This window comes from Nomascus leucogenys, chromosome 20 (genome assembly GCF_006542625.1).
Source record: "Nomascus leucogenys isolate Asia chromosome 20, Asia_NLE_v1, whole genome shotgun sequence".
Lineage (NCBI taxonomy): Eukaryota > Metazoa > Chordata > Mammalia > Primates > Hylobatidae > Nomascus > Nomascus leucogenys.
In genome coordinates this window covers 24,695,772-24,722,578 of record NC_044400.1, presented here as the reverse complement: position 1 = coordinate 24,722,578, position 26,807 = coordinate 24,695,772, and the positions used below count along the sequence as shown (strand labels likewise).

The 26,807-nt window shown below is 40.9% G+C and overlaps 1 protein-coding gene across 1 annotated transcript in view; it reads right to left on the bottom strand.

Annotated features, from left to right (window-relative positions):
- Positions 1 to 10,828, bottom strand: part of MARCO (macrophage receptor with collagenous structure) — a 50,894-nt gene extending 40,066 nt beyond the window's left edge. Inside the window, exon 1 of the mRNA XM_003275186.2 lies at positions 10,600 to 10,828. Within this exon, the coding sequence (XP_003275234.2) occupies positions 10,600 to 10,621 (22 nt within the window). The 5' untranslated portion in view covers positions 10,622 to 10,828. The remainder of the gene's footprint in view (positions 1 to 10,599) is intronic.
- Between the last annotated feature and the right edge of the window lie 15,979 nt (positions 10,829 to 26,807).

Sequence of the window (26,807 nt, the reverse complement as noted above, 5' to 3'; positions counted from 1 at the left end):
TGATTTTGCTTTTTAACTTACATTTTTGTTTTATAGGTCCTGTGTGATTTATGCCTTAGGTTCTGTTTTGATGTGTTTCTGGGATTTGTTTCAAGATTTAAACAGATTTAAGCAGTTCAAGTTTTTAGAAGTTCTTGTTGTGGTGGCTTGGCAATGGCGAACTGTCTCAGATTTGCTTGCCTGAAAATGACTGTGTCTTTCCTTGGTCATGAAATTCTGGAGGGCTAAATGTGCATGTGCGTGAATGATCACAGAGAACTCTGCTTACGGTGTTGTTTGTGTGGATGGTGACAAGTCCTACTGCTGGATGGAGTGAGTGGGTCCTCTCTGTGGTTCTGTAGCTACCTCATATGGCCTAGGGCGGATCCTGCCATGGGATTTATACCTGCATGCCAACACTAAAAGGAGCCTAATTCTCCCTTGGGGGAGTGGCCAGAGAGGACAACACAAGTGGGAAGTGTGCAAGGGACCTTCAGAGAGGGAAAGGGAGAAACCAGGTCAACCTCCCAGGGCAGGCAAAGCAAGACACCCCCTGGTTTGAGGAGTGGAGCCTTCCAGGACAGGTAAGCAAGACATCCCTGGTTTGAGGGGTTGAGCCTTCCACAAATTTCAGGTGGTTGAACCTCACACAAACCTCCAATAGTAAGAAAAATATTCAGAACTCCCCTTTCCCTTCTTTTCAGGGGTAAGAAAGAGGCTAAGCTCCACTCCTGCTGGTTGCTCCCCTAGAGGAAGGGGAAGGAGAAGGGAGAACAGCAGCATAAGTGGCTGGCAGAGACAGGGAAAGACCAGCAGAGAGGAAAGAGAAACTGGGAGAGGAAGTAAGGGGAAGAAAGAGAAAGAGACAGAGAGACAAAGAGGGAGTCAAAGAGAGAGACAGAGAATCAGAGAGAGAGAGAGACAGAGAGATAAAGAGGGAGTGAGAGAGAGAGAGACAGAGTCAAAGAGAGAGAGAGAGAGAGACAGAAGTAGTAAAGAGAAAACAGTGTACCCTGTTCATTTAAAAGCCAGGGTAAATTTAAAACCTATAATTGATAATTGAAGGTCTTCTCCATGACCCTATAACACTCCAATACCACCTTGTTGTCAGTGTAAACAAGGGCGTAGCCCGAAAGCACTGAGGCCACTGACAAACCCGTAGCTTTTCTAATCAAAAATCCTTAACCCAGTAACCCACAGATGGCCCAAATGTATTCAATCTGTAGCAGCAACTGCTTTGCTAACAGAACAAAGTAGAAAAATAACTTTTAGAGGAAACCTCATTGTGAGCACACCTCACCAGGTCAGAAATATCCCAAGTCAAAACAAACAAACAAACAAAAAACCCCAAAAGCTAAAAGGTAGTTCACTGACTCAAGAACCTTCAGGTATGAGGCTATTCTGTTAGAAAAAGATGATTTAACATTAGCCACTGAAAATTCCCTTAACTCAGTAGGTTTCCTAACAGGGGATCTAAATCTTAGTTACCATACAAACGTCCCACCAGACTAGGAGGAACTCCCTTCAGGACAGGATGATTGATGGCTCCTCCTGGGTGACAGGATGATAGATGGTTCCTCCCGGGTGATTGAGGGAAGAAGACACAATGGGTATTCAGTAAGTGATAAGGAAACTCTTGTAGAAGCAGAGTTAGGAAAATTGCCTAATAATTGGTCTGCTCAAAGGTGGGAGTTGTTTGCACTCAGCCAAGCCTTAAAATACTTACAGATTCAGGAAGGAGTCATCTATAGCAATTCTAAGTTAAATTTGGACTAAACGAGGTCTTATTAATAGCAAAGGATAATTGAAATCCCAAACTTACAAGGTTTTCAACAAAAGTAAAGTTTGCTAAATGTTAACAGTGTCATATGTATTATCCTAACTTCTAATCTTGTGGCCTTAAACAGTCTAGTCCACCGACATGAAGGAAGCTTGCTTTGGAAAAGAATGGCTATCATCTTTGAGAAAAAAAAAAGGAGGAAGGGAGAATTTATGTAAAAAGGAATGTTATTTGGTAAATTTTTGTCCTAAAATAAATTAACTGGTTGTTTAAAGAAAACGATGTTAGGAACAACTCAGAAAGTTGAGGCATGTTGAAGAATTGTCTGTGAAAGTTGTGAAAAACAAAATTATAAAAGGGAATTTATGCAAGAAATGTTGTATAATTTAAAAGTAATTAGGCCTCCTGAATGTAAAACTATTGAATAAACAGTTTATATGCAAGGTATGTAAGGAAAATAAAATAAACTTTTAGTAAAAGGATTACAAGGAGGCATAAGAATGTGGCTTTCTACCTACATTAAAAGGTTAAAAAAAATTTTGTTTTGAAGGTTTAAGCAAGTTTTGAAACTTTAATTGTAAAGAAAATTCTGTGTGTAAACATATTGGCTAAAGTTAAAGGGGTGTCATCCAGTTTTTCTGTGAACCGGGTATGAAAATAAAAGCACAAAAGGTTTTTCTTAAAGCACTAACCTGCTCTTTAACAAAAAATTATAAAAGGTTAAAAACAGTCTATAAAAATCTTACCTTACGGTCAGACATGAAAATTGGATAAATATGTCAACAAGGTTTTATTAAAATTAAGTTTAACATTAATAACACTAATATAAAGGTAAAACTTAGCTTATCTAGTATAAAATCATACATGAAGCATTGTCAAATATAAAATGGTGTTTGGCTTTCTTTGGTCTGAAAACTAATAAAAATAGGTGCTAAAGAAAATTTCTCAGCAAGAAGACGCCAAGGACTATAAAGTCCACTGTTGATGTCCCCACATTTAAAACAAAAGATCAATTTCTTAGAAATTATATACTTGGTTTATACTCCACCTTCTCTTCCCTTAAAACAAAAGGTCTTTTAGCACAGGTTCTGCCCTTGGAGTTTCCAGTACACCAGCACCAGCCTGGGGATCACATTCTCATCAAAGGATGGAAAGAAGGGAAACTCGGGCCAGCCTGGGAAGGACCGTACCTTGTGCTGCTAATCACCGAGACTGCTGTTCGTACAGCAGAAAGGAATGGACACATCACACCCGAGTCAAGGAAGCGCCATTATCCTCAGAATCATGGGCCATTGTTCCTGGATCAAACCCTACCAAATTAAAGCTAGGGAAAGCTTAGTCTATCTATCTTTTCCTTTCCTTTCCTTACCCAGTGCTTATATCCATTACTATTCCTACCACCAGCAACTCTAACCCCACTGTAGGGCGCTTCTGTGGTTTAGGAGCAGAGGTCACTGGAAGGGATCCTATAGGCTTCTTTAAGGTGCACTTTGTTCTCCCTCCTCCACCTCCTACAGCTGCCCCTTTCCCAAACCTACAAAATCAAACTATGACTCGCCTCATGCCAAATGACAAAAGCAAGGTCTCAGTAGTAGAAATAGGAGACCTATGGCAAACCATAGCCATTGAAACAGGGTATAAAGATGTAAATGCCTGGTTAAAATGGATTAAATATTCTGTTTGCACTTTAAACAAAAGTGACTGTTACGCTTGTGCGCACGGTAGGCCAGAGGCTCACGTTATTGCCTTTCCACTAGTATAGTCCTCAAATCCAGCGGACATGGAGTGCCTGGTAGCTCCTTTTCAAGATTCCACCCCCTAGAATAAAGAATTGTGCCAAGCTCTTTTTCTGTTATTTCCTGAAGTTCAACACCCTGCAGGTCAGCCCCCGAGGGCCATCCAGCCTCCATCTTCCAAAACCAATTTTACCTCGTATCTCCAATGACAAGGGGAAAAATCTGGCATTCCTTGGAGACTTAACAGGATGCAGTGAAGTCAGGCACTTCCAAGAGCTGACTCATCAGTTCGTCCTTATTCATACATCCACCTTGAGTGGATGTATGGTGGTATTATGGAGGACCATTACTGGACACTCAACCAAATAATTGGAGCAATAGTTTTGCTCTAGTTCAACTGCCTATCCCTTTTACTCTGGTATTTCATCAACCAGAAAACAAACAAACAAACAAAAAAACATAGCTTCAATTCTTACCTCTTTAATAACTATAATAAGTATACTCCTTCTTCTTAGGTATTATGTTGTACCATACATCCAGGAGTTAATCAAAACAACCAAGCCAGGACATGTTAAGCAAGTTTGAAGAGGAAAACTAAAAAGTAAAAGAGGAGGGATTGTAGAAGGTAAAAATTTCCTCTTCAAAGTTTTCCTTCTTGTTGAAGAATAAATTGTGAGTATTGGAAATGATGGTTTCTTTTGAGGACTAACTTTCTTCAAGCCCCTTGCTTTGTGTTAATAACTCTTTGTTAAGCCCTATCCTATGTAACTGTTGAACATGCTCACAGGCACATTCCAGCTCACACCCTATGCCTCTTCCTTATTTGGAAATGTTATTCCTTCCTTAAACCTTTTGTAAGCAACTTCTTTGTCCTTCCCTGTACTTAACTATTAGGAAAGTTGTAGGCTATTAGCAAATCAGGTATCAGTTTAAGATTGTGAGGTCCTGCTCCAGCCAATAGATGCAGGACACAGCAGTAAGGATGACCCAAATGTGTAAGGGATAAATATGTCTGCTTTTCTTTTGTTCAAGTGTGCTCTCGCCATTGTTCCATCTGCGATTGAGCACCCTTTCTGCAGAAAGTAAAGATGGCCTTGCTGAGAGATCTTTTGTCTCTGTGCTGACTTTTCTTCCTGGCACCAATTATCTATTTCTAACAATTTTGGTATTTCTTTTTTTTTTTTTTTGAGACGGATTTGCTCTTTCACCAGCTGGATGCAGTGGCGATCTCGCTCACTGCAACCTCCACCCCCGGTTCACCCATCTCCTGCCCAGCCTCCGATACTGGACACAGCGCCCGCCACCCCCGGCTAATTTTTTTTGTATTTTTAGTAGAGACGGGTTCACCGTGTCTCGATCTCCTGACCTCGTGATCCCCGCCCGCCTCCCAAATGCTGGATACAGCGTACCACCGCCCGCCATTATTTCTAACACCAAAGAAAATGAAATATTTAGATATAAATCTAACAAAACATATACAGGATCTGTATGCTGAAATTTTTTTAAAAATTTGGTTAAAAGAACCAAAGACCTAAGTAAATGGAGAGATGTGCATGGATCGTAAGTCTGCATATAATAAAGATATCAATTTTCTCTACATTTATCTATAGGTGTAACACAATGCCTATCAAAATTTCAGCAAGATCTTTTTGTAACCGTAGACAAGCTGACACTTAAATTTATACGGAAAGGCAAAAACCCTAGAATAGCTAAAGCAGTTTTGAAAAGAAGACTAAAATTTGAGGAATAACTCTATCTGATAATAACGCTTACAATATAACTATAGTAATCAAAGCACTGTGGTATTGTTAGAGGGATTGTCACATAGATCACTGGAAAAGAATAAAGAATGCAGAATGAGATGCACACAAATTTACCCAAGTTGTTTTTGACAAAGGTGTAAAAGCAATTCAACAGGGAAAGGATAGCCTTTCAACAAATGGTGCTGGAATGACTACATATCCATGGTCAACAAAATGAAACATATGAAAACCTTGGCCTAAACATCATACCTTATATGAAAATCAATTCAAAATGGATCACGGGCTAGGCATGGTGGTATGAGCCTGTAGTCCCAGCTACTTGGGAGGCTGAAGTGGGAAGATTACATGAGCCCATGAGTTTGAGGCTGCAATGCACTATGATTACACCTGTGAATAGCGACTGCACACTCCAACTTGGGCAACATAGTGAGATCTTGTCTCTAACATATAAAAATAAAATAGAGCACATACTTAACTGTAAAATGTAAAACTACAAAAATTTTAGAATAAGATAGAGAAGAAAATCTTCACCACCAAGGGCTAAAGAACTCTTAGACTTGACACCAAAAGCATAATACATAGATGGAAAAATTGTTAGGTTGGACCTTATCAGAATTAAAAACTTTTGCGCTGTAAAAGATGCTGATATGAACATAACAATACAAGTTACAGACTGGGAGAAAACGTTTGCAAGCCACATATCTAGCAAAGGACTTATATATAGAATATATAAAGAACTCTTAAAACCAAACAGTAAAAAATAAAAGATCCAATTAAAACATGGGCAAAAGACACACACAATTCACTGAAGAGGCTATACATATGGTATTTAAGCACATGAGAAGATAGTCAACATTACCAGCCATTAGGAAAATGTAAATTAAATCTACAATGAAATATCACTATACACCTATGAGAATGGCTACAATTAAAAATAGTGATAATGTCAAATGTTGACAAGGTTGCAGAAAACTGGATCAGTTCTACATTGCTGCTGGGAATGTAAAATGGTATAGTCACATTGGAAAATACGTCGACTGCTTCTTGTAAAACCAAACATATACTTAGAATCCAGCAATTACACTTTTGGACATTTACCTTGGAGAAATGAGAACTTAAAGTCACACAAAAGCATTTACAGAAATGGTCATGGCAACTTTATTTGTAATAGCCCCCAAACTGTAAACAACCCAAATGTCCTTCAGTGGGTGAATGTTAAACAATCTTTGATACATTCATATCAAGGAATGCCACTCAACAAGAAGAGCCAACTATGGATGGATACAACTTGGATGGGTTTCAAAGGAATTATACCATGTGAAAAAAAAATCAATCTTGAAGAAGTCACATACTGTGTAATTTCTTTATGTAACATTCCCAAAATCGCAAAATTATAGAGATGGGAAGCTAATTAGTGGTTGCCAGGGGTTGATGATTGCTGGTGGGGGAGTGAGGAGTATGTGGGGTTATTTAAGCATAGAATTGGTACAACTATATACATACACAGAGATGATTGCATGTAAAACTAATGAATAAGCTCTATGGATTGCACCAATATCAGTTTCCTGGTTGTAATTTTGTATTAATGCAGTGTAAGATGTTACCACTGGGGGAGAATGAGTCAAGAGTCAGAAAAGCTTCTCTGTACATTTTTTGCAACTTTCTCTGACTCTATAACTATTTCACCATAAAAAGTTAAGACAAAACTCTGCAATAAAACCAGATATTTAAAAGATGTTGAGAAATATTGGCATGATGAAGAGCAAAGTCAGAACAACGACATGAAATAATAGCAGTCGTGTCGCAAGACTGAGCCTGAATGGACTTGAGGGTTTGGGTTTGTTGAAGGTCCCTCTAGAGTACGTTAAGGGCGGGAAGAAAGGATGGTTAGGCTCACTACTGAGAGACAATAGTTAGTGTTAATTAAAACAAACAACAATAAAAACCTTAACTTTTCTACTTGTATTTTGTTTCAATCTTCTCTCTCAAGAAAAATGTTCTTCAGACTGAAGTTGGTGGGAAGCCTGAAGTAGTTGAGAAGTTGGAGTACGAGGCCCCAACAGGGCCAGGTGGGTGGCTCATGCCTGTAATTACAGCACTTTGGGAGGCCGAGGGGGGCGGATCACTTGAGGTCAGGAGTTGGACACCAGCTTGGCCGACATGGTGAAACCCTGTCTCTATTAAAAATATAAAAGTTAGCCGGGCATGGTGGTGGGCACCTGTAATCCCAGCTACTAGGGAGACTGAGGCAGGAGAATCACTTGAACCCGGGAGATGGAGGTTGCAGTGAGCTGAGATCACCCCACTGCACTCCAGCCTGGGTGCATCCCAAAAAAAAAAAAAAAAACAAAAAAACAAAAGAGGTTCCGACAGATCACATTGCACAGCCCAACAAGTGCTTGTCTTATTAGGCTGTGGTAACAGTAGTCTTCCTTGAGAAACCAGATGGCCAGGAGTGTGACAGGAAGCCTAAAGCCAGACACAGATTGCTAATTTTCAAAAAGGTAGAAACAGACACATCCCAGAAAGATATTGTCAACAGGTAAATCCTTTCGTTCAAGCCCAAATGTTCCATTGTTGAGGAGGATGATGGGGCAAAAGAGCAGTTTCTATGGCTCTGAGGAGAGACCTGGGATTCTGTGGGACCCTGAGGGCCACAGAAGCCAACCCTACGTCAAGTCCCCTCAGGAAACTAAAGCAGTCTTTGTGGTGGTCATTCGCCCATGGATACGTATATCAAATCATCAAGCGTACATCATAAATATATATAGTTTGTATTGTTAATCACACTTCTAAAAAGCTAGAATAAAAAATAAAGAAAAGTACCTTAATTCTAGTGCAGATAATGGAATGAAGGAGGCTTGTTCTAATGAGGGAGGCTGGAGGTGATGGCAGGAAAGAGGGATGCAAGGTGCACTGTGCTTCTAGAGGGTATACTGTGAAATTTACACTCCTCGTCATTTTTTTAGATTAATTTTAGAAAAAATGAAGGTTATATTCCAAAAGTTTCCCAAACTCACTTCTAAAATTTTCTTCAGCATGTGGTGAAAACTTTCCTAGTCCAGTATCCTTGGGTAATAATAACAATAAAAAAAACTAGTTTAATACTTTATAATCAGGGAAAAACAGCATTTTATATTTCAATACTAACAATAGAGAAAAATAAATGAGGAAAATGACATTAGAAATGTTTTTCAGTGCTGTTTTTCATGAACCATATGTGGGAAGTTTAAGATAATGTATTTTCAAAAGAAAATAAAACTATATATGGCCTAAATGAATAAATCTTCAGCAGACAAAAAATAAGTAAGGTGCAGAGCTGGCCCTGAGGGGTCACTGTGTTAACAGAGCCTCACAGAGATTACCTGCATAATGGTACTCTTCTAGAAAGTTTCATATGTTCCACAATCTTTGTATTAGAAGGCAGGATGTTGTGAATGCATTTAAGAAAATGTTTCTTTCATCCAAATTGGAGTAGTTTTGGTTTTTTGGTAAGATACTTTAAAAATTTTATTTATTTATTTATTGGTGGAGATAGGGTCTCACTATGTTGCCCAGGCTGGTCTCAAATTCCTGGGCTCAAGGAATCCTCCTGCACTGGCTTGGTTACATTTTTAATTGGTGACACACACAACCCAGGTCAGAAATCTAGGGTTCACTATCAACTCCTGCGTCTTCCTCCCCAGCCCTGTCCTGCCATTGCAGTCCAATTGATCTGATTTCCAGTGTTTCTCCAGAGCATTCCTTTATTTTCCTGCCTTCCATCCACTGCCCCTCATCACTTCTTGCTGCCAAGTTCCTCTCTGTTCTCCTCCAGCCATCCCTATGTAGGACAAAGAGCAATCTCACATGCACATTAGTGCCTTTCAGCCCCACATCAGCCCCTTCCTGCTTCCCCACTGACCTCAAGATGAAGTCAAATTTTTTGGTTCCAGCCTCAGTCCCCACTGGTCTTTCCCTCCCAATTTTGGCCAAACAGTATGGAGTTATTTATATTTCTCCGAATATTTCTTGTGAATACAATACAAACATGTGGTGCCCACCCCTGCCCCAGGCACTAACTTCTTTCTCTAATGGACCCCCTTTAAACTTTGGAAGAGGTGTCAGCTCTGCCCTCCAGGGCTCTACACCCAGCTAGATCTGTCCATCATGTCCTGTGGAAGTCTCAGTCACAACACGGAAATTGTCAGTTCATAGGCAGCTCACCCTGTCCCCTGTCCCCTCCTGCCTGAAGCCAGAGGCCAGAGGCTATGTTTATTCAAGCCTGTTTCCTCAGTGCTGAGTGCAGTGCCCTGCTGGAAATAGGTGCTGAGTATGCTTGATCAGCTGACTTTGCTTGAACATCCTCAGTCTCTTAAACAGTCATGTATCCAGAATGTTGCATTCTGAGAAGTTCTAAATAGCCAATGATTATTATAGTCATTAGCACTCATGCCTTTCTCTGTTATTACACTGTAAATTCCTAGAGACAGAGCCCCAAATGCTTCATCTTTGTACGCCTAAAAATTCCAGGCAGGGACCTGGACAGACAGGTGTGGGATGAGAAGGACACTCTGGCCAGGAGATAGAGCCACCAATTTTCCTGCATAGACAACTTCCAGCAAAGCCTGGGAGTGGAAATGACTGATCAACTTGGAAGATGATCCCAAGAGAATGTTCTAGACTAGGAAATCAGAGATCATTTGTGGAATGCAAGCCCACCCATGACTTCAAATGCTACAAATTCTAGAAGATTTTAAAAATGCATCACCTGTTGAACGTTGAGTGAGAAAATAAAGACAACAGAGTTGACTGAATATTACAGACCTGAGTTTAACCTAAGACAAACTAATTATGAAGCTATGAACATATTTCAGTCAACATGAAATACAGAATATGTTTCCTGACCAGCACATCAGTTATAACAGAAATCCCCTTAAAGAATTTTAAAGAGCTGTATTTTGAAAACTGTCACGCTTGGCTTCAGTTTTGTGGTCCCCTTTCAGTGCCCCTGTTTTGCGTTTTCATTGTATCACCCAACCTGTGTGTCAGAATAAGACACTCATTTAAAAAGGGGGACATTCAATAAGCACTGGCATTTTTTCAAGGGAAAATATTTAAATATGATTAAAACAATAGTGAAGCTAAGAAAAACCTGACTATATGCTAAAAATACAGCATCTATTATTAGCATTCCAGAAATTCCAAATTGAAGCACTCCAGACACGTATTAGTGATGGTTACATGCAAAATGCAGCAATAAGCCAAACCTAGACTTTCTATTGACATGTCTATTTTCGTATCTCGCTAGCAGAAAGACTACATTTCTGGTCAATTCCATTATTGGGGAATCGTACTTTACCATTGATTTCGAAAGGCTCCATTGCAATTTGGTGAAAAGCCGCTTGTTGGGTCTCACTCAAGAGCTCGTCCTCCTTGAGAATTTTCTTATTTCTCAATGCCAAGCTTTATAGATGGCCAAAGTCCTGGAGCCAGCAGAAATGCTCCCCTCAAGAGGAACCACTCGGAGAAAGATCCTTCCCATCGAACCACTACAGCTGGTTGTAAACCTCGCAGCACTTCCCTTTGGCTCTGATTTCAGAATTTGCATGATGTTTCCTGACATGATCAGGATTGGACATTTCTCAAACACGGGTTATTCACGTGTGGATCTCCTACACAGTGCTGCTGCTTGTAAAGGGGGATCGAGGAGGCTTTGGGGCACAAGTTACGGGCCTCTGAAAGCATCCCCTCGCTCCCAGGTCCCTGAGACCCAAAAGCTGGATGGCTCCAGAGAGGGCCAACCAAGCCCTGCCATGGGCCCAGACTCAGCTCACTGTCCCAGGACCTCTCCAGCCCACCGTGAAATCTCCCTTCTCTGACTTGCTTCAACCTTTAGAGTTCATCCTTGCTGCTCAAAGTGTGGTCCATGGACCAGCAGTATCAGTATCACCTGAGAACTTGTTAGAAATGCAAGTTCACTTGTTTTAACAATGAGTCTCTGGTCCCACCCCATCAGATCGAATCCAAATCTACAGTTTAACTAGATCCCCAGGTGATTTACATACACATTACAGTTTGAGAAGCACTGCTCTGAACTACACATTTTAGCACTTAGTGTTTCTTCTTGTAGTTTTCCCATGTTCTCTTTCTGTGTGTGTACACCTGTGTGCACATGTGTACATGTGTTACAGGTGTCCTTGTCCAGGCCCCAGTGAGATCTGAGCTCCTTAAGGAAAGTAGCTTCTTCCCTCTCTTCCTCCTGTCAAGCATCTCTACCAGGGATGCTGTATAGCATGGTGGTTAAGACACAGACAGTAAGAGCTAGAATGCCTGGCTTCAAATTCCACCTCTTCCACATAGCAGCTGTCTGGCAGTAGGCAAGTCACTTGAGCTTTGAGCATCTCACTATTCTGTTTGTATAAATAAGGAAGATATGAATTTTGTGAGCCTTAAATGAATTAAATCATAGAAGGTGGCTGGGATGGAAGTATTAGGTAATAAACACTATGGTCATGTTGTTATTATTATCACTAGTGACATTGTGAGCCTGCTGGGTGCCAAGGAGATGAAGAAAGGCCTTTTTTTCATGAAAGATATTCACAGTCTAGCATGCAAGATGGTTGCAGCTACAACTAGATTCCAGAAAACTGCTGTGAAGTGCGTCAAAGTTTGATGTCCCTGAGAAGACAGAAGTGCCTGGAGGCAGGGGAGACAGGGCAGAAATATGACAAATAGCTTTATCATCTGAATCAAGAGATACCAGAGCTGGGCTTAAAGGGATAATGGGGGACTGATCCAGATCAAGATGAGGCAAAGGCCCTCCAGGCAGGCAGGAGGGCAGGCGCAGCCTCTCAGAGGTGGGACAGCCAGGAACAGGGGAGCCGTAGACTTTTGGCCTATTTGAAATGTAAGAGGTGAGGAAGACAGGTGGCAGGAAGTGAAGCTGTGCCAGGTGAAGTCCCTTTCTGTGGTCCGTGGTGTGTCAGAAAGTGAAAGGGGATGAAACTCAGGAAAGTGAGTTCCTAGCAGTACCCTGAAAAGCAGAGGTCCCCCGTGGTGCCCACAATTTCAACATTCAGGAAGTCACTGGTTCCGCCAGAGGACAAGCAGCAGAAGCCAGGACAGAAAAATTTAAAGAGGAGAATTGGAAATGAGGAAGTGATGGCTCCAGCTAGAGTCTAGGGGGTTAGATAGAACCAGATAATTGAGGAGACAGGGGATTTACCCACTGGAGGGCAATCCCCCAGGCAAAGGAACCTGCTCACTTAGCCTGGCAGAGGTCCCTGCTCTGCCTCTGCCTCTGCTTGGTCAGCTCATCTTTGATTCTCATGGGCGTGGGGAGGGGACTTATTAGAAGACGTCATGGGCTAATTATTGAGGATCCCTGTTCTTAGAGGAAGCACTTAGTGGATGTCAAGTGTAGTCACTTCACCTCTGGCTATGGGGCCAGAGAGACTTGGGTCCCAAATTCATCTCTTTCATTAACTTCCTGTGTGACCTTGGTTGACGTACTTTTGAACTTCCACACAAAGTAATGGCTTGTGCAAGCATTAATTCTTATCCAGGATTTACTGTTATGCCAGACACTGTGCTAAATATTTGCATACATTGCTCAACACTCATAACTTGCAACTTGCCTCAAATTGTGTGGTTATAAAGAGCTATACCAGAATTTGAATCCAGACTCTCTGCCTCAATCTATAGACTGATTTAATTCTGGTTTAATCCAAGGGTTCCAATCCAGAGGTTTGCAGTAGAGGAATGCCAGTTTCCCATCCCAAGCCTGAGGCTCTGGTTTTAATAAAAATTTCAGAAGGAGCTCTAATGTGCACCAGGCTTAGGACCACTGAGTGGTATAATTGAGGCACTCATGTGCAGTGTGGCCTCCTGACTCCATCCTAGGAGGATCCATTAGGTTGAATCATATGGAATGACTGATATTCATCTGTTTTTCATATGCAATAAATGGATACTTTATATGATTCAAGCTAATCCATTCACCTTGCAGGGCCTGAGACTCAGGGATTAGGATGAAGCAAATAATTCACTAGCCTTGAGTACAAAAGATTCAATAATCAAGATAAATAATATTTTAGTGCAATATATTTAAAAAATCAAAGTTAATGCAAAAATTCTGTGATGAACAAAATATCAACATTTTAAAGAAGACAGAATCCCACTTTGCACGTACAATGACTCTCCTCATTTGCTTACCCTAGTCCTGGCCCTCCCATTAGCTCTGTGTTTCAGCATCCCATTACAAAATGGGATACCCAGAGTTGCCCTGTTTGCCTGTAGAGTGGATGTGTGGATCAAATAAAATAATAAATGAGTAAGTACATTTGTAAACAAAAGTTCTATATGCAGAATAGCATTTTATATCAAAAGAGCATGTCATACGAAACTCCTGCATTGTCAATGAATCGGTTAAAAGTCCTTTAAATCTTCTATAAATACAAAACACACAATTTAGGAAATATGGTGCAGTCTCTTCTGAAGTCTTACTCAGACACTTTTATCTCCAGGAACACAGATCCAGCAGTTTCTTCCCAGGTGAAGTGGCATTTGGAGACCAAGTTGTCCAAGAAATGCAGGGTCTGGCTTTATTTGTCTAGCGGCATGCATATAATTGGATTGAAGTATTTAAATGTGCATTTGGAGACGGCTCAATGCCCAGTGTAGTTACATCAAGTTCTGATATTCTCTGAAGTGATGGTCAAGTGGCTCCCAATGCTTTATCACACAGGAGTGGTGGGGCTGGAGTCCCAGGCAAGTGTGGCCACTCTTGATGGTCTCCATGGTGCCTGATTTCCTATCAGCTGGTGGGTTCCAAATTAGTTCAGTCAGTGGGCTGCCTGGCAGATCATCAAGAAGAACACTTGAGCAACCCAATTCCAGCTAAAAACGGGGGCAACCAAGTTAACGCATGGTATAAAAATTACCGGCACAAATCCATGTGTACGAAACCAACCAACCAATCCACAGCAGACAGGCGAACTGAGCCTTGGGGACCGCTCTGGAGTCCCTTCCACACATCTGCTCAGTCATCTGCCTATGCCCACCAGCAGAAGGGATGGAGAGCCTGGACTGAAGGGAATGTATAAGAGAGATACATTCTATCTATTAAAAGTTCTATCTATTGACTTCATATTTCTTGCCAGTTGTGAGTGCCCAGGCTTACCTAAGCTCCTGGTAGTTAATAAAGCTCAAGAAGTGTTGATCATTTAAAAATTAGAGAAAATTAACAACACAAATGACCATGAACAGGCGAATGAATTGTGTCCTATCTATGCAACGGAATACTAGTCTGAAGTAAGATGAAATACGCCACATGAATGAATCTCAGAACCCATTATGCTGAGCAAAAAGAAGCTAGACTTCAGACAGGACATATGGTATGATCCCATTTATACAGGCTTCGAGAACAAGCAAAACTCATTCAAAGGGTCAGCAAACAGAGCCATTGGGTCCTGGGGTGGGAGTAAGGGGGACTCTACCACAGTGGAGCACAAAGGAAACTTCTAGGGAGATGAAAGTGTTCTGTATCTTGTTTGGGGTGTTAGTTACAAAAGTCACTAAACTTTACACTTGAAGTATGTGCATTTTATGGTATGTAAATCATGCCTCAATAAAGTTAATTAAAACAGATGTTAAAGGACAAAAAAGAATTATTGTTGTTGGACCTTGGCCCAACTCACAGAGGTTTGTCTTTTGAGAGCCACTGGAACGAGAAGGTGACAGTACCAGCCTCCCAATGACAGGTGTGGACTGGCCACCCACACCCTCTCTTGCCTAATGAGGATCCTTACGCACACTAGTGTGGCAGGTCAATTCTCCCTGACAATCACACAGACAGGCAGGCATGACAGTTACACAGACAGGCCTGCATAGCACCCCAGTTTCACAGACAAATTTCAACAGAGCTGCCTTAATATTGAGCAAACAGTTAAACCTAGGGACATAGTGCCCAGACATCAAAGCTAGAAATGAAACATGGTCAGTAGGAGTCTTGTATGGGATTCTCCCTAACCTAGAACAAACAAAATAATAGAGACAGTCTTACATTCCTAGTGCCAGCACTTAGTCTCAGGTCGATAAAATTTTAGATGAGTCAAGGTAACAGAGGCAGCTGTTTGAATAGATTCATTGGAGAGCCTAAGGCAGCTCTCTGGACCAAGCTGTAAAGGAGATGACATAGAAATAATCACTCCGGTACCACAGTAGACAGGCCTTGAAGGTACTGGGGCCCTTTTCATTGGACTTAGCAAGCATTTTTTGCCTCTGACCTTATAGCTAAAACAAAATTATTTATCAATAGACTTAAGTGAATGCTATACTGCATGTAGGCACATAACCCCAACGTATATGAGCACTAAGAAAATGGTAACACTTTGGGTTGGTCTGGTGGAATTATCACTGGCCTTCTCCCTGAATCCGGTTACAGCAATAAATTCCCTTCTTTCCCAGTTTATCTGCTTCTCATTATTGGGCCTTGAGAAAACGTAGCCAGACCCGGCTTGGTTCTGGGAACACTGGGATTGCAGAATCTGGACTGCAAACTCCACTGTGAGAACAGAGGAAAGAAAAGAGAAGCAAACTAGTCTCTTATGAGACTCTTCCACTGACTCAGCACTCCCAATTCAGGGACCATAAAGGGCAGAGGCTGGGAAAGCAGCAGCTTTCCTGGTCTGATTTCAGGAACACAAGTTCTCCTGACCTCAGACACCATGCCCTGCCTTCCTGACACCTGCAATGTTTTCACAGGGGACCAAACCTTATATTCCCTCAATTAGAAATGAGATGTAAACATACATCCCCTCTAAGAGAGGAAACAGAGACATACACTGAAGTGTAAATGAGCAATATTATTCTTTTCCAGAGCAGGTTTGGGGGATTGGAGGAAATGGGGGACAGGAGAGAGTGGGAGCACCCAGGCCCTGGAAGCTCTGCTCAGGAGAGTGCTATCAATGCATGGAAAGAAAAGCAAGAGCCACTAATAAAAACTTTACAGGTTTCACAGTTGTACCAAGGATCACCCGTGCTAATTTGCATAGACCTGAAACCATTTTGCCTCTCCAATCCTGGATTGAGAGCAAATGGATGGAATAGAGAAGCCAGGAATTCAATTAGAGCTGCTGGGGAGGTGGTAGTCATTCCTTATCCATTCATTCAACAGATGTATAATGAGTGCCTACTATGTTCCAAGCTCTGTGCTAGTAAGAAAAAACAGAACCTTGCCCTTTCCAATGAGCTTGCTATTCACCCTCCCTTAGTCATGTACTCATGGGGTTGTGCCCTATCTTGTCATTTTTGGTAGCTGTAAATCCTTCCTAATTGTTTATTCATTCCTCTTTCTGGCCATGCCTCCTATCTTTCCAGCTCATTTCTTTAGCACTAACTCCAACAATCTTTTGACTCTAGGACCTCTTATCTATTATTCTGCTACTCTGCCACTGCCCATCATCTACTTCATGTCCTCTCTTCCCTACTTAATCAGCTTAAATTTATGGTTACTCACCCCCGTGCACACATCCTTAACTCTCTTATCCCTTTTTTGCTTCATTGTCCTCACTTTACAAAACCCACAACCCTGGTTAGATCCAACTGTCAGGGCAGCTGAGTGTAACTGGAGAAAACGATGTGGCCATGTTGATGGTCTTACTTTAATTTTGTGAGGTGAACTGCAAATAAACCTTAATCCTGTCTGGCAATAGTACAATAGTCTTTATTCAACTCACTCTCCCAAATAAATCTTTCATACCTGTCTTCTCTTTAATCTTGTCTTTGCTCTCACCTCACTTTCACTGAGGAAATCCAAACAACCAGAAAGAAAATTCTCTGCACCTCCACCATCACCAGTATCTGCACTAAGGTTTCTGCCTGCCTCTCTTTGTTGCAGATGAACTTTCTAAGTTCCTATCAAGAGCCAGTACTCCAACCTGTGCACTAATTCCATGCCCTCTCTTCTATTCATGAACTTTTTCTCAGTAGCAATTCTTCCTTCAATCTCCTCTACAATATTGATTCTACAGTCTCTACTGAAGTATTTCCAACTGCTGAACATACATACTATTTCTCACATTCTAAAACTCCTACTCTTGACACACTTTCCTACAACTTCCTACCTAATTTTTTGTTCTCTATTCAGAAAGTAAACTTTCTCAAAAGAATTGTCTATACCCACTGTCTTCGATTTATCTCTTCCTATGCTCTTTATATCAACTCCAGTGGAGTTTTCATTTCCATCACTCAACCAAACTACTCATGTTAATATGACCAATGAACTCTGCATGGTGACATCCTATGGTCAAAGTCAAATTTTCATTTTACTTGTCAGAAGCATTTCTTAGGGTTGCTCAGTCTCTCCTCCATGAAATAATCTCTACATTTTCCTTTAAGACCTAACAGTTTCTTGGCTGGGCATGGTGGCTCACCCCTGTAATGCCAGCACTTTGGGAGGCCGAGGCTGGCAGATCACCTGAGGTTGGGTGTTCGAGACCAGCCTGACCAACATAGAGAAACCCCATCTCTACTAAAAATACAAAATCAGCCAGGAGTGATGGTGCATGCCTGTAATCCCAGCTACATGGGAGGCTGAGTCAGGAGAATCACTTGAACCCCAGAGGCGGAGGTTGCAGTGAGCCAAGATCGTGGCATTGCACCGAAGTCTGGGCAACAAGAGCAAAACTGTGTCTCAAAAAAAGAAAAAAAAAGACATAACAGTTTCTTGATAGTCTTCCTATCTTACTGGTCACTCTCGGTTCATTCTGCTCATCCCTTCTCTTTTACTTACCTCTTAATGTTGCAGTGCCCCAGGGTTCTAGCCTTTGTCATCTTTTCCATTCACACATACTTTTTTGGTGATGTTATCTAGTCTCATGGTTTTAAATTCCATGATTTTCAAATTTCTACTTCTGGATTAAACTTCTCTCTTGAACTTCAGATTTCAATTTTTACATATATGTTGCATAGGCATTTCAAACTGTATGCCAAAACAAAACTCCTGATTTTTCCTCCATCTTAGTTAATGGGAATTTCATCCCTCCAGTTTTTTTAGTCAGAAACTTTGATGTCAACCTTGATCTCCTTTATCTCTCTCACTCTCTCTTTCTCCCAACATTCAATGTGTTAGGAAATCCATTGGCTTTACCTTCCAAATATATTCACAATTTGAAATTTCTCACCAACTCCCTGATACAACTCTGGTAAAAGTAACCATGACCTCCCACCTAGATTACTTCAATAACTTTCTAATTGGTATGCATACTTCTGTCCTGCTACTATACAGTCCGTATCCAATATAACAGCCAGAGGGATCCTTTCAATATATATCAGGAGTGATGACAGGGAAAATGGTGGAGCAAGAAGCAGCAAGAATCTGTCTCTACACCTAGACAACAATTATACTGTTAGAAACAGTCTGAAGTGACTATTTTGGAACTCTGGAGTTTATTTTAATATTTGCATCTTCCAGGGAACAGTTTGGCTTGAAAAATTTTAGCTATTTTTTATTTATTTCAGTCATCATCACAGTGATGACTACCCATCTCAAATCCCCAGCTGGCAGCAGGCAGCTGTAGGGACAGCAACCAATGTTTCTTTTATGACTCACTGGAGCTAGAGTGGGCAATAAGGACCTTGTCCTCCAAATATTAGGGTTCTGTGTTCTGACTATGGATTGCTGTTTCTGATCAGTAATGGGGCAGGCATGGGGGCTGTTTGTCATTGTTTTAAACCCCATAACTGAACAGCTTCCAGGAGACTTCAAAAAGCAGTGCCTGTTGTTTTGGACACCAAAAATTGAACAGATTCCAAGAGACTTAAAAAAGCAGTACCTGTTGTTTTGGACACCAAAAACATGCATGTGAAGAAATTTATAAAGCCATTGTTCATTCCCAGGGAAACAGGTAGGCTCAGAAAAAACCTAAAAGACCTTAAGTTTTTATTTTAAACTGATTTTCAAGACAGAAACATCCCACCAAAATGCAAACAACAAAAGCAACACAAACTTTGATGAAAGGAGAAACCCTAATTTCCAGAGTTACCATGTTATAAGATTCAAATGCCCATCTCTCAACAACAACAAAATCACAAGACATAGAAAGTATGACCCATTCAAAGGAGCAAAATAAATAAACGGAAAACATACTTGAAGAAGCCCAAATATTGGACTTACTAGATAAAGACTTCAGAATGACTGTCTTAAAGATGCTCAAAAAACTAAAGGAAGACATGGACAAAGACAGGAAAACAATGCATAGATAAAATGAGAGTATCAATGAAGAGGTAGAAAGTATAAAAGAGGACCAAAAAGAAATTCTGGAGCTGAAAAATATAATCACTGAAATGAAAAAAAAATACATTAGAGGGGTTCAAAAGCAGGTTTGATCAAGCTGAAGAATGAACCAGCAAACTTGAAGATACAACCATTGAGATTACTGAGTGAGGAACAGAAAGAAAAATAATATGGAAAAGTGAACAGAGCCTAAGGGATCTGTGGGGCATCATCAAACAGAACAACTTACATATTGTGGTAATCTCAGAAGGAGAAAAGAGAGGAAAGGGCAGAAATAATATTTGAAGAATTAATGCCTAATAATGCTCCAAATTTGATGAAAGACATGAATTTACAAATCCAAGAAGTTTGATAAACAAAGAAGTAGGGTAGACTCAAAGAGACCCACAATTATGCACATTATAATCAAAAGACAAAGAGAGAATCTTAAAAGCAGCAAGAGAGAAGTGACTAATTACATAGAAGGGCTCTCAATGAGATTTCAGCAAGCCAGGCATGGTGGTGTGCACCTGTAGTCCCAGCTATTCAAGAGGCTAAAGCAGGAAGACGACTTGAGTCCAGGAGTTCAAGTACAGCCTAGGCAACATAACAAAACCCATCTCTAAAAAAAAAAGTTTTCAGCTGATTTCTCATCACAAATCTAGAAGGCCAGAAGTCAGTGGGTTGATATATTCAAAGTGCTTAAAGAAAAAAAAAACCTATCAACTGAGAATCCAATATTCAGCAAAACTGTTCTTAAAAATAAGAGCAAAATTACAATATTCTCAGATAAACAAAAGACAAGTTTGTTACCACTAGACCTTCCCTGCAAGAAATCCTTAAGTGAGTACCTTCAGGGTAAAATGAAAGAAAATTAGACAGTAACTGGAAGCCACATGAAGAAATAAGGATCTCCAGTAAAGGTAAATACAGGGGCTATTATAAAAGCTAGTATTATTGTAATTTTGGTCCATAACTACATTTTTAATTTTCTCTGTGATTGAAAGACAAATGCATAAAAATGAATTATTAATCTACATTATTGGGCACACAAATAAAGACTTAATCTGTGACATTAATAACAGAAAGAGAAGACTGGGCACTATAAAAGCAAAGTTTTTATATGTTACTGAACTTAAGTTGGTATAAATTCAAATTAGACTTTACAACTTTAGTGTATTCAATGTAATCCCTAAAGTGAGAACAAAGAAAATATCTATTGAATTCACACGATAGAAAATATCGATTGAATTCATTTAAAAAAATATGTATTTTAAAGTAAAAATAGACTTTAAACCCAAAAAGGTTATGAGGCAGAGAGCATTATATATTAATAAGAGGTTCAATACAGCAAGAAGATACAACAGTTATAAAGATTTACAGACTGCTATTGTTTGAATGTGTCCCTTCCAAAGAAAATGACAAGGGAATCATATTCATCACGTTTCTCCAGAGAGGCATAACCAACAGGAGATATACATGAGAGGAGATTTATTAGGGGAATTGGCTCATACAATTATGGAGGCTGAGGAAGTCCCATATGCTTCCTTGATATTCCAGAGAGTGGCCCAGTCCAAGTTTGAAAGCCTCACAACCAGGAAAGCTGACGATATAACTCTCGGTCTTAGGGCAAAGCCCTGAGAACTGAAAAGGCTGCTGATGTAAGTCTTGGGGTCCTAAGGCCAGAAAGCCTAGAGTTCTAATGTCCAGAGGCAGGAGAAGAGAACTGTTATAGCCCAGAAGACAGAGAGCTAGAATGCTCCCTTCTTCTGCCTTTTTGTTTCATCTGGGCCCCTAGCCATTTGAATGGTGCCTGCCCACATTGGGGAGGATCTTTTTCACTCATTCTACTAACTTGCACACAAATATCCTCTGGAAATGGCTCTATAGACACACCAAAAAATATACTTTACCAGTTCTTTAGGTATTTCTTAATTCAGTCAAGTCAACATTCAAAACTAATCATCACAGGAATAAAAAAGTTTCACTACAAAAAAAATCAACTAAATACAAAGAAGGCAGTAATGGAGGAAATGAGGAATGTAAAACTAGAGGGCATATGGAAAACAAATAGCAAAATGGCAGAAGTAAGTCCCTTCTTATCAGTAATTACTTTAAATATAAATGAATTAAATCCTCCCATCAAAAGAGAGAAAAATGGATTTTAAAAAAACCTACCATGATCCAACTATGAGACTCACTTTAGATTTAAAGATACAAGTAGGTTGAAAGTGAAACGATGGAAAAAATTATTCCATGTAAATAGTAACCAAAAAGAGAGGTGATGTGGCTATACTAATATTAGAAAAATATAGACTTTAACCCTAAAAGGTCACAAGAGACAGAAAACAACATTATATATTAATAAAAGACTCAATACAGAAAGAAGATATAACAATTATAAAGATTTACAGAGTGCTATGGTTTGAATATATCCCCTCCAAAATTCAGGTGTTGAAATTAATGGGGAATGTAACTAGGTCATAAGGGATCCTTTGCTTGCGAATGTGATTAAAGTCTATAAAAAAATGTTCTCTTCATGCAGTGTACCACTTTCTTGCCCTTCCACCTTCTGCCATGTGAGCACACAGCATTTCGCCCCTCATGAGGATACAGCAACAAGGTGCCATCTTGGAAGCAGACAGCAGCCCTCACCACAAAACCAAACTTGCTGGCACCTTGATCTTGGGCTTCTTAGGCTCCAGAACTGTGAAAAAATTAATTTCTGCTGTTTATAAATCACCAGTCTCAGGTATTTTGTTATAGCAACACAAATCAACCTTAAAAAGGACTCTCGAAATATACAAAGCCAAAACTGATAGAATTGAAGGGGGAAATTGATACTTCAATACCAAATTTTCAATAATGGATAGATTAGTCAGACAGAAGATAAGTAAGGAAATAGGGGACTTGAAAGACACAATAAGCCAACTAGACCCAACAGACATGTATAGAAACTCCATTCAACAATACAATACACATTCTTCTCAAGCGCACAAGTAACCTTCTCCAGGATAGGCCACAAAACAAGTCTCAACAGATTTTAAAAGATTGGTGTCATACAAAGTATCTTCTCCAACCATAACAAGATGAAGTCAGAAATCGATAGCAGAAGAAAAACTGGAAAATTCACTAATGTGAAAATAAACAGCACACTCTTAAACAACCAATAGGTCAAAGAAAAACATCACAAGGGATATTAGAAAATATTTAAAGATGAATGAAAATGAAAACACAGCATACCAAAACTTACACTTTTTTTTGTTGTTGTTTTGTTTTCTTTTGTTGTTGTTGTTGTTTGCTTAAAACAACACAAATTTATTCTTTCACAGCTCTGTAGACTATAAGTCAAAAATCAAGGTATTGGCAGGGTCATGCTCCCTTTGAAGGCTCTAAAAGAGAATCTTTCCTTGACTCTTCCAGCTTTTGGTTATTGACTGGCAGTCCTTGGCTTGTAGATGCACACTCCAGTCACATGGTCACCTTCTCCCAGCATGTCTTCACACTCTCTTCCCTTTGTGCATGCCTGTCTCTGTGTCCAAATTTGCTCTGTTTATTTCTTTATATATCTCTAATCCCCTTAATATAAAATCCCTGCAGGCTGAAACTTTTTCTTTGCTGTCCACTATTGTATTCAACGTTAGTCTTATATCTCCACCTAATTATTATTAAATCGGGCACACTGTCTTTCTCTTCAGGTCCAGAACCTATTCTTTGCACAGGAACAATCAAATGTGTCATTCCCGGCTAATTTCATACTTTCCAGTTTCAGCAGGCTGGGCAAGCATGATGCCAGTGTCTGTTCAGTTTCTGGGGAGGCCTCAGGGAGATTTTACTCATAGTAGAAGGCAAAGGGGGAGGAGGCACATCACAAGGCCAGAGAAGGAGCGAGAAAGAGCCAAAACATATGTACACTTATAAATGGTTAAAATGATAAATACTATGTTTGGCATATTTTATCACACACAAACAAAATGTAAGTCAGATTGGCCAAAATGGCCTAGTACCATTCCTTGCTAAATAGCAGAACTTTACACCCAGTAAATCTGGAGGATGGGTGTGTATTTTGCCTTTTCTCCATCCTCAAGCCTGTTATTGTCCATTGTCTCCAAGAAGTCTGGGTTCAGAGGGGCACTGCCTTTGGAGAGAATCAGGGTTCATTCACCAGCTGTTCAGTGTCATATGACCCCCTGGGAACCCCAAAGATAAATGGAGTAATCTGAACCTAAAAGATGGCAGTAGGTTCTTGTGAAAGAGGACCTGGGTCAGGAAGAATTGCTTAGGTTTCTTTTCTGCTTCTGACTTTCATTTCTTTTTTTGTGTTTTTTTTTTTTTTTTTGAGACAGAGTCTCGATCTGTCGCCCAGGCTGGAGTGCAGTGGCGCAATCTTGGCTCACTGCAATCTCCGCCTCCCAGGTTCATGCCATTCTCCTGCCTCAGCCTCTCCGAGTAGCTGGGACTACAGGCGCCCGCCACCACGCCCGGCTAATTTTTTTGTATTTTTAGTAGAGATGGGGTTTCACTGTGGTCTCGATCTCCTGACCTCGCGATCCGCCCGCCTCGGCCTCCCAAAGTGCTGGGATTACAAGCGTGAGCCACCGCACCCGGCCCTGACTTTCATTTCTGAACACTGCTAGCAGTGAGGCTCTGACATGGAGAGGGGTAAATGGTCATGTGAATTGGAAACATAGGGTGAAGAATGATCCATTTACAATCTCGTGGAGGTCCAGAGAGCACCTAGAGGGCTTTGAGAGGAAGGAGAGTGGTGAGTAGCAGGTTGGTGTAACTGACAGATGAGTAGCTAGATGATTGATGATTGCTGCATCATGGTGGACAGCTGGCTATGCAGGTCCAAATGCATTTCTGGTATCACATTGTCTCTGATACAGTTTGGATATCTCATGTTGAATTGTAGTCCCCAGTGCTGGAGATGGGGTCTGGTGGGAGGTGTTTGGGTCATGGGGGGAGATCCCACATGAATTGCTTGGGCCATTCATGGTGATGAGTAGAGGGCCTCCCTCTCAAAGATTCCTTAAGAAAGGACTCAGACAATGAGATATCATCTCACAGCAGTTAGAATGGTGATCATTAAAAAGTCAGGAAACAACAGGTGCTGGAGAGGATGTGGAGAAATAGGAACACTTTTACACTGTTAGTGGGACGGTAAACTAGTTCAACCATTGTGGAAGTGAGTGTGGCGATTCCTCAGGGATCTAGAACTAGAAATACCATTTGACCCAGCCATCCCATTACTGGGTATATACCCAAAGGATTATAAATCATGCTGCTATAAAGACACATGCACACGTATGTTTATTGCGGCACTAATCACAATAGCAAAGACTTGGAACCAACCCAAATGTCCAACAATGATAGACTGGATTAAGAAAATGTGGCACATATACACCATGGAATACTATGCAGCCACAAAAAATGATGAGTTCATGTCCTTTGTAGGGACATGGATGAAGCTGGAAACCATCATTCTCAGCAAACTATCACAAGGACAAAAAACCAAACACCACATGTTCTCACTCATAGGTGGGAATTGAACAATGAGAACACGTGGACACAGGAAGGGGAACATCACATACCGGGGACTGTTGTGGGGTGGGGGAAGTGGGGAGGGATAGCATTAGGAGATATACCTAATAATAAATGACAAGTTAATGGGTGCAGCACACCAACATGGCACATGTATACATATGTAACAAACCTGCACGTTGTGCACATGTACCCTAAAACTTAAAGTATAATAAAATAAAATTAAAAAAAAGGACTCAGAGGCAGCTCATGACTTGGTGTCAAGTCAAGAATGTGCCAAAGGCCCTGGATAAGGCAGTTTTATGCTTATTTCTTCATGACTAACCTGTTTTTGAGCACCATTTCAATGTTTGGAGTCTTCCCTGCCTTTGGAGAGTTAATGGGAGGCAGAAACCCTATTCTACTAAAAAGGCTGAAGGGTTGAATTGCTTGAGTTTTCAACCTCACTTGCAGACAGGCATGGGCATGTGGCCAACCAGACATGCCACCACATTCCTTTAAAGAAGAGGGATTGCTGCACACCAGGGAAGAGGCAGCAACTAGAAAATGCCTCGGGTCCTACCAACTCCTCCTGCATAGGCAGCAGAGGTAGCCACAGCAGCAGATGGGTCCTCACTGGATGGGTTCTGTGGCATGATTTCGGCTGTGACCTGTTATCCTTGTCCCTGACCTTGTCCAGAGCCTCATTTGGTGGTCTTACCAGTAAATCTGTGAGATCCCAACAGTCTTCCAGGAATTTCCTTCTCAGCTTAAATCAGCCAGTTATCCATTTCTGTTGCTTAGAGCATACTGCAGACTGACACAGAGAGCAAAGAGATGTGATCAGCAATTCAGGCCCTCAGGAGGCCCAGGTGATTAGAGTTTTGGAGAATAAAAAGGTCCAAATTCCTTAGCTTGGCAAATAAGGGCTTTTGTGCTTGTCAGCACCACCCTCTCCTCCACCCAACCCATATTTCTCCTGTCATCCTGAAATTACTACAGGTTACCATGGCTGCTCCTTCAGCTTGAAGACACTTTCCCATTCCTGCATCTCATCTGGTGAATGCCTGTCACTCAGTCTAAAGGTATCCTTCTCCATAAAACCTACTGCCAAGTGGAGTTGACCCCACACTCCCTACCTGCCTTTTCAAGGTATATTCTGCATGGAGATTCATCCATAGCACAGTAACTCGGCAGTGCTTGTGTTTATTAGTCTCCTTCCTAAACTGTGAGCTCCTCAAGAGCAGAAACTACACATTACCATCTCCTCAACTCCATTTCAACCAAGACTGAAGTCAAGGGATGATTGGGAAATAGCCAGGTGCCAAGGAGCAGCTCCCAGGCAGCATTCCAGCTGCACCAGGGTTTGTGTATGTTCCCTAGAAATAAGTGGAAGGAAAGAGGAGGAAAGGGCAGGCCAAAGGCCCTTTTATTCTCTTGTTGACTCTGTTAGATAAGATCTCAAAGAATAGTGATCCAGAAAGGCTCTGTGGAATCTGTGATTTGTTTTTGTCCAGCACAAAAAGTTATGCTGTGAATGCTCTAAGGAAGTTTTTGGCCAAGTGCACCTGAGATTCATTCTTCAAGGTTCTTAACCTCAGCCCCTAGTTGCCAACAGCTACTGCTGACCCTGGGTATTCATCTTCCCAAGAACTGCACATTTTAATAGGGAACTTAGACTATAAATTTGTTAAATTTTTGCAGAGAAGAGACGCTGAGGGCTAAGGGCTTTGGTGAAGGCTGTACCTCCTCACTTCCCTGCCCCTGCT